Source organism: Rhododendron vialii, chromosome 4a (assembly GCF_030253575.1).
Source record: "Rhododendron vialii isolate Sample 1 chromosome 4a, ASM3025357v1".
Taxonomy (NCBI): Eukaryota; Viridiplantae; Streptophyta; class Magnoliopsida; order Ericales; family Ericaceae; genus Rhododendron; species Rhododendron vialii.
Window position 1 is genome coordinate 35,782,927 of NC_080560.1, and position 13,597 is coordinate 35,796,523.

General features: G+C 41.8%; 1 protein-coding gene across 1 annotated transcript; it reads left to right on the plus strand.

Moving 5' to 3' along the window:
- Positions 1–7,165: 7,165 nt before the first annotated feature.
- On the plus strand, positions 7,166–10,985 carry LOC131322189 (probable LRR receptor-like serine/threonine-protein kinase At3g47570). Its single transcript, XM_058353427.1, has 3 exons — positions 7,166–9,959; positions 10,346–10,680; positions 10,794–10,985. The coding sequence occupies exons 1-3, from the start codon at positions 7,238–7,240 to the stop codon at positions 10,809–10,811; spliced, it is 3,075 nt and encodes a 1,024-aa protein (XP_058209410.1). The 5' UTR covers positions 7,166–7,237; the 3' UTR covers positions 10,812–10,985.
- Positions 10,986–13,597: the final 2,612 nt, after the last annotated feature.

The following is a 13,597-nucleotide window of genomic DNA, read 5'->3' on the forward strand; positions in this document are numbered from 1 at the left end:
GTTGCTTTTATTGAACTTTGGGATGTAATGACTATTTATTGATTTATTGATCTATGAAGTTCTTCTTTGTTGCCCAAAAAAAAAAAAATTTCTTCACAAAGATGTCGGATGAAAAAAAAAAAAAGCTTTAAAAATATGGGGCCATAAGGACTTGCAAATGGTAAGTATGCTATGTTTGGTTTGGTTTTTGAAATTTTTTTTGAAAAATAGTAGGGGTAATAAATGGAGAGAGATGGAGAGAAATGTTAGAAGTAGGAGAATCTAGGGGGAATTTTTTGAAAAATTCTTTTTGAAAAGTAAAGAGAACAAAAAACTCCCAAATACTATTAATTCCAACAGTTGAAAGTGTTGAAAGCTTTACATTTATCCTTCTTTTTTTTTATATATGTATTTTAGTGTTAAAAATATATGTATTTTTTTTTGCTAAAAGACAACTTAAGGAGTATGAATATAAAAAGGAAATATGAAAATCATTTCCCTTTCAATTAAATATAAAAAGGAAATATGAAAATCATTTCCCTTTCATATTTGTCCAAACAAATTATTGAGAGATTTGTAAAGGGGCTGACAAATCAACGGCCACTAATACAATGGCCCACCGGTGACAAGATTTGTGGAAATTCTTTTGATGACAACAAATTGTTTTTGACCGACTTGTGGAAATTTTTGATAACCCCAAAATTTGTGGAAATTCTTGATAACCCCAAATTTTTTACTGACTTGTGGAAATTTTTGATAACTCCAAAATTTGTGGAAATTCTTGATAACCCCAATTTTTTTTTGACCGACTTGTGGAAATTTTTGTTTCTAAAAACTCTTCCTAATGACAGCCTCTTTGGCACAATTCTAGAAATTACAAGATCACCTCCGTCCCTCCCTCTCAAACTCGACTTTGTGGGTTTCGTAAGACTCCCAAATACTATTAATTCCAACAGTTTATTTCGTAGACGCCTAATTAAAGAACATTTCTGTGTGAATCAATTTGGTCGAACATCAATAGAAAAATGATCAAGCTTATTCTTAATAAATATTTTCTCAATAGAACATCTATAAAATAAACTACTCAGAACTCTGTTAGAACCTACAAAATTGAGTTTGGAGGAACTTTGAGAGATAGGGGTAGGGAAGTAAATGCCAAAATCGATGTCCTCTTCTTAAACCGCACAGAATTTAAGGGTGAGTTTCCCTGGCCCCCAAAAATACGAATTTCAGAACAGATCATTGTCCTCGCGTACATATATCAATTTTTGGGACTAAAGGGTTTTTCTAGGAATCAAAGTCGCTAATATCAATAAGATGTAGCCCAGAGTATGTTGGGAAACTCAACCTAATTTTCCTTTGATAATTCCACATACCAAAGACCGCATGTACTACTGGTACACAAGTTGTAGTGCTAATTCAGAGTCAAACCAAGCAAACACAAACACACACAACACAGAGAAACACAAGGATTTGCGTGGTTCCCCAATAATCGGGTACGTCCACGGAAGGGCAGTGGATTCACTATATTTACTGGAGGAGGATTACAACAATCACTCAAACTCACACAGTATTGCCTCACAATCCACTCGTGTATCACTCTCTTCTCTCTGATTTCTGATACAAAACTTTGAGCCAAAGGGTCTCCATTTATAGCCAGATGAGACCCTGTTCATTTGCCATGGAAGTCTGCCTTCATTTACTCCAAAGGAGGCTGAAGGATACTGGAGGATATCAGCAGAGGATTTGGGAGGCTCCTTGTCTGCTGAGTAAATGCAAGCGTGGGTTGGAGCCACAAAAGTCAACAATCTCCACCTTGGTGACAATCATTTAATCAACACTGCCCCTCTGCGCCCTTAGGCGCGCCTTGCTCGAGAGATGTTGATCAAGTCCAAGCAATGTTGGAACTTGATCCCTGTAACCACTTTGGTGAGCATATCTGCAGGGTTATCTACAATCGGAATCTTCTGAAGAAGAACATCCCCTTCCTCTACAATCTCCCTGATGAAATGAAATCGAACATCAATATGCTTGGTGCGGGAATGGTGAACCTAGTTTTTCGCCAAACAAATGGCACTTTGACTGTCACAAAAAACCTCCACGTTTTTCTGAGCAATTCCCAAGTCCTCAATCAAACCATGTACCCAAATAGCTTCCTTAAAAGCCTCTGTCACTGCCATATACTCTGCCTCTGTAGTAGACAAAGCCACCGTTGACTGTAACGTTGACCTCCAACTAATTGGCCCTCCAGCAAGTGTAAACACATACCCTGTAGTCGACCGTCGCTTATCTAGGTCACCAGCATAATCGGAATCCACGTAACCAACCAAATGCTGACCAAGTTTTCTGTTTCTCTCGTACTTCAACCCAACATCCATAGTACCCTGAAGATACCGTAGAATCCATTTCACAGCCTGCCAGTGCTCTTTCCCTGGATTGTGCATGTATCGACTGACCATGCTAACTGCGTGTGAAACGTCTGGCCTCGTACAAACCATAGCATACTTCAAAGCTCCCACAGCATTGGCATAGGGAACCCGAGCCATTTGCTTCCGTTCGTCTTCTTTCTGCGGCGACATCGATGCACTAAGTTTAAAATGAGCGGCCAAAGGTGTACTGACAGGTTTGGCTTTCCCGTCAATCCCAAATCTCTGCAACACTCGCTTCAGATATTGTGTCTGAGTCAAACAAACTGTGCCTTTCGCCTTGTCCCGCTGAATTTCCATGCCGAGTATTTTCTTTGCCTCCCCGAGATCCTTCATGTCAAACTCCCTACTGAGTTTAGCCTTCAGTCTGTCAATCTCCACCTTGCTCTTACATGCATTCAACATGTCATTTACATATAAGAGCAAATAGACAAATAATCCATTTGGGAGTTTGCAGAAGTAAACACAATGGTCAAAGTGACTTCTTGTGTACCCCTGCTCCATCATAAACCGATCGAAGCGCTTGTACCACTGTCTCGGTGACTCTTTTAACCCGTATAGCGACTTCTTCAGTTTACAAGCCCAATTCTCCTTTCCTGCAATTCTGTAACCATCTGGTTGAGCCATATAGATCTCCTCATCCAGATCTCCGTGTAGAAAAACGGTCTTGACATCGAGTTGGGCTAACTCAAAGTCAAATTGTGCTACCAATGCAAGCAAGATCCTGATCGACGAATGTTTGACGACAGGGGAGAACACCTCGTTGTAGTCGATCCCCTCCGTCTGTGCGTAACCCTTGGCTACCAATCTTGCTTTGAACCTGACTTTCTCAAATCCTGTACCTTCCTTCTTCGTATAAACCCATTTGCAGCCAATAGATTTCTTGCCCTTGGGAAGTTGAACCAAATCCCAAGTCTGATTCTTGGAGAGTGAACCCATCTCCTCATCCATCGCCTCTTTCCACTTGTTACTATCTGTACACTACACTGCCTCCCGGTAAGTGGAGGGGACATCATCGTCTCTCACTGGAAGTGCATAAGCTACTGTATCAGCATATCGAGCAGGTTTTCAGATTTCCCGCCTCGGTCTGTTGGTTGCAATGGATTCTGGTTGCTGTGGTATTTCTTGCAATGGAGCCTCCTTTTCGGTAATGACATCCTGATCAACGGGTTGATCCTCAGGACGACTGACTTTCTGAACAGTCTTGGCTGGAACAAAGGGAGTCTCAACCTCCGCCTGTTCTGAATGCTCCACCTGTTGCTGTGCATTCGGCTCCACATTTTCCTTAGAAGGAACCTGCTGTAACATAGCAGATTCGTCAAAAGTAACATCCCTGCTTAGAATCACCTTCCTGGACTCGGGACACCAGAGCCTGTATCCCTTAACACCTGAAGTGAAACCCAAGAAAATAGCTTTCTTGGCTCGTGGATCTAACTTGGACTCAGTTACATGATAGTAAGCAGAACAACCCCAAACATGTAACGAATCATAATCTGTACCTAGTTTCCCAAACCATACCTCCATCGGAGTCTTCCCTCCGATTGATGCTGACGGTAAACGATTGACAAGGTGGGAGGCATATTTGAGAGCCTCGCCCCAAAAAGCCTTGTTAAGCCCGGCATTTGACAACATGCACCGAACTTTCTCCACCAAAGTGCGATTCATGCGTTCTGCTACTCCATTCTGTTGCGGCGTCCCCGCAACTGTGAAGTGTCTGACTATCCCTTCCTCCCGACAGACTTGGAGAAAAGGATCTGACTTGTACTCGCCACCATTATCTGACCTCAACTTCTTGATTTTCCTTCCTGTCTGCGTCTCCATCATTTTCTTCCACTGAAGGAAGATTGGAAGGACCTCATACTTGTGCCTCATGGTATAAACCCAGACACGTCTGGAGAAATCATCAATGAATGTCACGAACCATCGTTTGCCTCCCAAAGTTACATTTTTGGTCGGCCCCCAAACATCTGAATGAACATAGTCAAGAATCCCCTCTGTGCGGTGAACTCCTGTGACAAATTTGACTCGAGTTTGTTTGCCCAATATACAATGCTCACAGAAGCCAACTTTTCCTGTCTTGGCTCCTTTCAACAAGCCTTGCCTTACTAAACCCTGTAAGGCCTTCTCGCCAGCATGCCCTAAACGCATGTGCCATAGCTTGGATGCATCGTCTTCGTCTGAGCTAGTAGTAATGGCCACTCTCCCTGTGACTGCGCAACCGTCTAGGAAATACAAGTTTCCTTTTCGGCTACCTTTCAAGACAATGAGCGCCCCTCGAACTATCTTTAGCACTCCACCCATCATCGTAATCTTGTATCCTTTCACATCAAAGGCTCCAAGAGAAAAGAGATTCTTCTTCAAGTCCGGAACATACCGAACGTCTGTTAGCACCCTGGTCGTCCCATCATGCAACTTCAAATGGATTGAACCTATCCCTTGGACTTTGCAGGCGGTGTTATCGCCCAGCAAAACAACTCCTCCATCGAGATCTTGAAAACTCGAAAACCAGTCCCTATTGGGACACATGTGGTAGGAACATCCCGAATCTAGTATCCACTCATCTGAATGGTCTGGTGATGATGAAACTAATAGTGCTGACTCTAGATCATCCTCTGTTTCCTTTGCAACATTTGCAGTTGGTTGTTTGTTCGGACAGTCTTTCTTCCAGTGCCCCTTTTGACGACAAAAGGCACACTCGTCTTTCCCCAATCTTCTCTCTACAGACTTCCCCCTTGATTTTGAGCGAGACCTCCTTCGCCCTCCACCACCAGTCCTCCTAGTGTCGGTTCTGCCTCTTGTTGTCAAAGCTAATGCGGACGGGTCACGGTGAGCTTGCTGATCCCTCTTCCGTACCTCGTTATTCATCAAAGCATTTGAAACGTCATTAAACTTGATTTCTTCTTTACCGTACAATAAAGTAGTAGTCAAATGATCATAAGTATCAGGCAAGGAATTTAACAACAGTAAAGCTTTATCCTCATCTTCTATGGAAACGTCTAGATTTTGCAAATCAGCCAAAATCTTATTGAAATTATTCAAGTGTTGGTTCATAGTCGTACCTTGCGCGTACTGGAACCCGTAGAGCTTCTTCTTGAGATATAGTCGATTCTCAATACTCTTCGTCATGTACTTGTTTTCCAATTTCTCCCATAGCTCTTTAGCTAACGTTTCCTTCATCACGAAGTATTTCTGATCCTTCGTGAGACAAAGTCTGATGGTGCCACAAGCTTGGCGATTAAGCTTTATCCAATCCTTGTCTGAAATGTCGTTCGGCCTCTCCTCTAATGTAATATCCAACTCCTGTTGATACAGAACATCCAAAACTTCACATTGCCACATGCCGAAGTTACTCGTTCCATCAAATTTCTCCACCTCGAACTTAGCATTGGAAACCGTATTCCTTTGCCCATAACAGTTCGAAGTGCCCTTGGGATGCTCGGTATTCTTCTCTGCAGATGAAGAAACTTCCGAGGTCTCCTTAAACTCTACTTCCGCCATTAGAACTCCTTAAACTCCACCCACGTGAATATCCAGTGCACAAAAAACGCGCTTTTTGGCCAACCAACGGACAAAACACCAATGTCGGAGCTGAGTTGCGGAAAACGGAGTGCGGCGTTGGATCCGGAACGTCGAGAATAGTCAGGAACGACTACTCACTTGCGCAAATCAGAGTTGAAACGGCTCCAAAATCGCAAAATAACACCTTCTGGAATATTTCTTGGATCAGAGAATATTCCCTCTGGTTAGGACTGACTGGACCTGCTGACTCAGCAATAAATGCTGACTGGGCGCTAATGACTGGACCTTTTTGCTGATGTGTCGTATACGTGGTGCCCACCCGGCACTGACGTGGAATGACACGTGGCTGATGACGTGGCTGATGACACAGCCCCTCTGATGATGTGACAGATGACGTGTCTGGTGACTGGGTGACACGTGGCGTGCTGCCTGGGCGTAACCTTCTGGCCTTCTGAAGCTTCTGGATCGATGATGTCAAGCTGACATCAGCGTCTCTAGGTGAGCCAGTAGCACTGGATAATTTCCCCTGGCTTTGACTAGTCAAAAAACCAGCACCTGGTTTTTCCTTCTTACAGATATTAAAGTAAAAAAAACTCTGTTTTCTGAAAAGAAAATAAACAGATCCGGCGAGCAGCAGCTTCTTTCACGCTCAACCGTCGAACGGAGCGTGTGACCTCTGTGTTACTCCGTTCCCGATGGGTCTTGGTGCGTTGTAATCGTCTGGCAAGGACGCACAAGACTCAGTGGTCAAACGGATTCTTGGATCAGAAAAACGTGGCTCTGTAACTCGGACAGAACACGGACTGAGAAGCAGAGTTGGACGCACAAGGATTTACGTGGTTTTCCAATAATCGGGTACGTCCACGGAGGGGCAGCGGATTCACTATATTTACTGGAGGAGGATTACAACAATCACTCAAACTCACACAGTATTGCCTCACAATCCACTCGTGTATCACTCTCTTCTCTCTGATTTCTGATACAAAACTTTGAGCCAAAGGGTCTCCATTTATAGCCAGATGGGATCCTGTTCATTTGCCACAGAAGTCTGCCTTCATTTACTCCAAAGGAGGCTGAAGGATACTGGAGGATATCAACAGAGAATTTGGGAGGCTCCTTGTCTGCTAAGTAAATGAAAGCGTGGGTTGGAGTCACAAAAGTCAACACAAGTCTGCCACTAGAAATTTCCATCAAACTCTACACGTCCAAACAAAGACTTGCACCATTATGTGATTGGACTTGGACGTTCATGTTCCTTAATCCCTATAATAGTTCGAACATACTCCAATTGAGAACTCAAACCACAAACCAAGATGAGTCCCTTAACCAAATCTCTTTCTATTTCTCTCCTAGCCTTATTTCTCTCTCTCATCCCATTGCTTCAAATCAAAGCCCTTGCCCTTGACACAACATCATCCCGTAGTCTTGTTAACACCATTAATGTGGCTAGCAACGAGACTGATTTCCATGCATTATTGGCCTTCAAGTCCAATATTTTCCCAGAATATCAACAGGCCTTGAGCTCATGGAATGAGTCTCTACATTTCTGTCACTGGGAAGGTGTCAAATGCGGAAGTCGACACGAACGAGTCACCGTTATAGACCTCACGTCCAGAGGTTTAACGGGTTCTTTGTCTCCCTACATCGGAAACCTTAGTTTTCTCCGAGAGCTTAGCCTCTCTGACAACAATTTTATTGGTGAAGTTCCAATTGAATTGGGTAATCTTTTCAGGTTACAGATACTGAATTTGAGCTTGAATGGTTTGGAAGGTACAATTCAAACGAGCCTATCTCATTGCTCAAATCTCATGTTCCTAAATGTAGGCGGAAACAAGCTAGTTGGAGAGTTTCCAAAAGAACTGCCTTATTCAATGCCGAAACTCGTATCACTCTACGTTGAGGAAAACAATTTGACAGGCGGAATTCATCCATTGATTGGGAATCTTACTTCTCTGATAAAGTTTAGTGCTGCTGCAAATCCGTTAGGAGGAAGTATTCCAAATGCCTTGGGTCAATTGAAAAGTTTAAGAGAACTTTGGTTGGGTGCCACTCAAATTTCAGGTACCATCCCTCCTTCCTTATACAATCTATCGTCACTAGTTAGATTGTCAGTGCCTTATAATCGACTTTCGGGTAGTCTTCCGCCAACATTCGGTTTCATGTTCCCCCGCCTTAAGGCCCTTCAGCTATTCGCCAACTATTTTAACGGTCCCCTACCTCTTTCAATATCCAACTGTTCACAGTTGGTACTACTCGAATTGAATACAAACAATTTCACTGGAAAAGTAAGAAATGATTTCGGAAGCCTACGAAACCTCCGTTGGATGATTCTATCTGATAACAATTTTTTAACTAAGGGCTCCAATGGACTATCCTTTCTTAATTCTTTGATCAATTGTAGCAATTTAGAATGGTTGGGGGTGGATAATAACGAATTTGGAGGTTTATTACCGGATTCTGTGGGTAATCTATCAGTCTCTCTTTCTCAGTTGGGACTAGGTGGTAATCAATTGTATGGATCTATTCCATCAACAATAGGAAAACTTGTGAATCTGGAAGTCTTGTATTTGGAAAATAACCTATTCACTGGTTCAATTCCCAGTAGCATAGGTTATCTTCATAAGTTGCAATTGTTGGTATTTTCAAACAATACAATCTCAGGTGAAATTCCAGAGTCTATTGGAAACTTGTCAATGATAATCAAACTTTACTTGGAGAAAAACAGACTCGAAGGAGCCATACCCTCGAGTCTGGGAGACTGTCGAAATTTGTTAGAGTTAACACTTGATGAAAATAACCTTAATGGGACCATTCCAAGACAACTTTTGATGGTCTCTTCTCTATCAATTGCTTTGGATCTTTCCCGCAACCGTTTGTCTGGATCCCTGCCACCAGAGATTGGGTACCTCAAAAGTTTAGCAAAAATCGATATCTCTGAGAATGTTATGTCTGGTGAAATTCCTGCGACTCTTGGAAGCTGTAGTAGCCTTGAATACTTGTATTTGCAGCAAAATTCATTTCAAGGATCTATTCCTTCATCAATGGAATCCTTGAGAGGTATTCAAAATTTGGACCTTTCTCACAACAACCTATCAGGTCAAATTCCGGGATTCTTAGGGACTTTTTCCTTGAAGAATCTCAATTTGTCCTTCAACAATTTTGAAGGAGAGTTACCAATGAGAGGGGTCTTTACAAATGCAAGTGCAATATCTGTTGCTGGAAATTATAGGCTTTGTGGTGGCATTCCTGAACTACAACTAGCTCGATGCACCATGAAAAAATCGAGAAACAAGACATCACTTTCGCACACCTTAGCAATCACAATAGCTTCGGTAGTCGTTGGAGTAACCGCAGTATCATCTTTCATATGTATGTTCAAGAAGAAAACAAACACCAAACCTGTTGGTTCATTGTCGAAAGATCCATTCTTGAAAGTCTCTTATGGAGAACTTCTCAAAGCAACTGAAGGTTTCTCTTCGACAAATCTGCTTGGTTTTGGTAGTTTCGGCCATGTGTATAAAGGTGTTATTGAACAAAATGGGGAGTTAATTGTTGCGGTCAAAGTACTTGACCTCCAAACTCGTGGCGCTACCAAGAGTTTCATGACAGAGTGCGAAGCCTTAAGGAATATTCGACACCGAAACCTCGTTTCGATCATAACTTCTTGTTCTAGTGTGGATTTTCAAGGGAACGAGTTTAAAGCTCTAGTTTATGAGTTCATGCCGAATGGAAGTCTAGATAATTGGTTGCATTCAATTCCAAACGCAAATAATGGCCAACGTGAGTTTGTGGGTCTCAATCTTCAACAAAGAATAGACATTGCCCTTGATGTGGCTTGTGCACTCGATTATCTTCACCAACAATGCGAAAGGCCAATTATTCACTGCGATTTGAAGCCGAGTAATATCCTTCTTGACGGTAACATGGTTGCCCGTGTCGGAGATTTTGGTCTGGCTAGATTTCGTGCGGAGCTCAACACTCCAAGTACAAGTAGTTCTACTGCAATAAGGGGAACCATTGGATATGCAGCTCCAGGTAAGAAAAAGCTCTTTATATATCTCCTTTCTACTTTGAATATGCTTCTTCTAATTTCAAAATCACGGAATTTCAATACATTCGGCAGATTAGACACCGTGAAGGATTGCCAGTTAAATCAGTTGTTATCTCTATATCAATGAAATGACATTTGTTGTGTGGAATTTGGTTTGGTTATCTTAGAACAAACCAAAACCAATTCTTTTCTGTTACTTAAACAAGAAAGGTATCCACACATGTTAGTGTAAATGGCCTAGTTTCATATTTGCAAAACGCACATGATGTAATACGAACAAGTTTTCGCTTTCATTTCGCATCATTTTTGTTTTCTGACGAAGTTAAAGAAAGATCATTTTGCTCTAACGTTTGATTTATACAAATGGCAGAGTATGGTCTTGGAAGCGAGATGTCAACTAGTGGAGATGTTTATAGTTATGGAATCTTGTTGTTGGAGATGGTTACAGGGAAGAGACCTACTGACGAAATATTTGTAGTAGACCTTAATCTTCATAACTTTGCAAAGATTGCTTTCCCACATCGTGTGATGGAGATTGTAGACCCCATGCTCTTAACTGAGGAGAGACATGGCAGCAAAATGGTTGAATGTTTAATCCACATTGTAAAAATAGGGCTTGCATGTTCTATAGAGTCCCCACAAGATCGAATGAGCATAAATTCTGTACTCCAAGAGCTTCATCTAGTCAAGAACAATATGTTGAAGGTAAGCAATTAATGATCTTACTCAAAGTTTTGAAAGTTTGTCCTTCAATGGTATTGAAAAATCCTCTCCGTTTTACACTTTGGTGTTAATGCTCCATCGTTTTATCTTCCTAGGGCGACATGGATAGCTAGACATGCAATGTTGATAACTCGGGGCATCCGAGCCAACACAAGCATATCTCAATTAGTGCTGGGAGAACAATCCACCTTCCATTAGACAATGTTGGAGCAAGCAAAATTCCAATCACTTTGACAATGTTGGAGCAAGCAAAAACAGGGGTGGGGAATCAGACTTCATATATTTTGAGGAGAACAATTAATAAGCCACCGAACTTTTAGGGGAATGAAGGTTCAGTTGTCATATAAACAGACTGTATGCATATAATCGAATTCCTTACTCTCTACTCGTGAACTGTCTAAACTGTATGCATACAGTCTGTGATAAAAACAAATGAAATTGTGTTACTTTCATTCGTATTTGTATTTTTGGAACAAAAGAATTGATAAGTGCAGACACAATCCTTTTATGTCCTCAAAACAAGCTTCAAGTTATGCGATGTCCTGTCATTATTATTTACAAACTTCTAGAACCGAAAACAAACAGATGATTTCTTCAAAAAGCTAAAAATAGAAAAAGAAAAAGAAATGAACAGAAAGAAAAGAAAGAAAATCTCGATTAATTGGTTTTTACTTTAAGGAATTCCCCAATTTGAGATGACAAAGAGCTATGGTTTACAAAATAGTCTCATTTGTGGCAAAAAGAACAATAATTGAAAAATTCCATACACTGAACTCAACTGTGCTCATCTCCTTATCACAATTCTTTTCTGTCTCTTAATGTTTGGTGTTTTTCCTATTGTCTTCTTATGATGTATGCAAAAACTGGTTTCCACTACTGAAACAGGGTTATAAGTTGCCGAAACCGGTATTCTAATTTCAGAAACTGCTATTCTACTTCTGAAATAGGCTTTGAAATTGCCAAAATTGCTTTTGAAACTGCTGGAATTGGTTTCCCAACTGGTGAAACTGAGTTCTAAGTGGCAAAATCTTTGGTTCCATTTTGTTTCTTTTGAAGAATCTATCTCTTGGTAACTCCTTTGGACAAAATAGAGGATGGAGAATTTAGAGGTTGAATGCAAGGTGTCTTTCACGTTGTACGTACCAATGTTGTATATTTTTCAGAGCTTGCTTTGTTTTAGATCACGACTCAAAGCCAAACCCAGGCCATGAATGTCCTTGACTTGTACTTGCTTATGCTTGCTGCAGTTATGTTTCCCACGTCAAATGAGATAAAGCTGGCGTAATATTGCTCTCCAATGGTCAATTTGGTTCGCATATTGTTATGCTCGTATTATCTTCATGAACATAGGTTCAATTAATCTCGCTGTCTTTAAGCTGGAAGATAACTCACTAGGATTAAAAGCCGGATTGTGGCTTCTTTTTCTCGTTGGTATTTTGATATCATCACCGAGTTTGCCCCAATTTTTTTGAGTATATTTCATGATTCTATTGAATATGTGGCTTGAACCAGTAAAATCACAATCCCGAAATGATTTCTAAGGCACTTAATCTGCTGAGCACTTCATCCAATTAAACATATCAGTTTCTTCGTGCGAAACTTTTTCAAAGGCATTAAGCTTCCAGACAGCTCTGCTCCCGTACGTGTTGCCTCGAAGGCATGGGGCGCCCCAAAGCACGTCGGGGTTGTGGGGGGGGGGGGGGGGGGGGAGGTGGTGAATTAAGAGTGGCGATGGCGCTCCCGGAGCACGTTCTAGTTCATAGTTCTTTCTTGCATATTGATAGAATGGCGCCCCACAGCACCCTGATAGTGCGCTGGCACTGCAAAGAACGCCCATCGTGCCCCGACACCTTTCCGAAGCACTTTTATGATTGGCTGATGCCAGGCTGCGTATTTTGAGAATCACTTTCTATTTTTTGGCCTTAGAGGTAAAAAGCCCTTTAGGGTAAGGGTGTGACCTCAGCCAACTTTGAGAGGAAAACCCTTTCCCTCTATATATCTTGTGAGCTTAGAAAAATTAATTGTTTCGTTGTTCATCATTAGTGGCATTTTAGAGTCGTTTATATTATGGTCCTGACTTCTCGGGCCCTCGAAGGACCCAACCGCAACCCGATGATTATTGATGTTCATGATATTGGAAAAATAACCAAACCAAATATATGCGAAAAATTAATGGAGAAACCAAACCAACAAAAAAAAAACGAACACTACAAGGAATAATACATTTGCCGGCGCTTGAATAACGCCGTTAGAGACCCGTTAAACGCCGCCAAATATTCACCGGCATTTTATACCAAACGTCGGGGACGTGGCCGCTGGCTTATATTTCCGGCGCTTAAAAAACGCCGGGTAGAAGTTCTACCGGCGTTTTTAAAAATGCCGTTTAAAAGGTCCAGCCGTTAACATCTGGCGTCCGTCCCGTTACGGCGACGTGATTATGATGTGTTATGCCAACGTTTTTTTAGGAAAACGCCGGAATCAAATTTTTAAAAGCCCAGTAAAACTAGGCCCAAAGTCATGGGCCCAAACAATGTTAGAACTCCATTATTTAGCCCAGCAAATTAGAACTGCCCTGCGCCGACAACCAGACCTCCGCGGAGCCATGGGGCATCGGCCACGCCGTGGCATGAATCTGAGGGTTCCCGGCAACGGGACCCACCGCGCCGGCCAGGGAGCGTTGAAGAAAGAGAGAAAGGAAAAATACAAGTATTTAGCGCAACAAATTGGTCGTTACGTTTTTTTCCAAAATGTATTCATGAATTACTCTTCGCTGGTTTTATAGGCTTGAAATTAGATCACGGATCTGTGATCTGCTTTATACATGCAGAATTGTTGACAGTGATTCTGATTTTTGGTGATTGATTAGGTCATGCGCGATTTTAGAAGGGGTGTTTTGTGC

What these genes read in the sequence shown, in the direction of transcription:
- LOC131322189 (XM_058353427.1), top strand. Translation starts at nt 7,238, where the DNA reads ATGAGTCCCTTAACCAAATCTCTTTCTATTTCTCTCCTAGCCTTATTT. An exon ending in CATTGGATATGCAGCTCCAG is followed by an intron (nt 9,960 to 10,345) that starts GTAAGAAAAAGC and finishes TACAAATGGCAG; the next exon opens with AGTATGGTCTTGGAAGCGAG.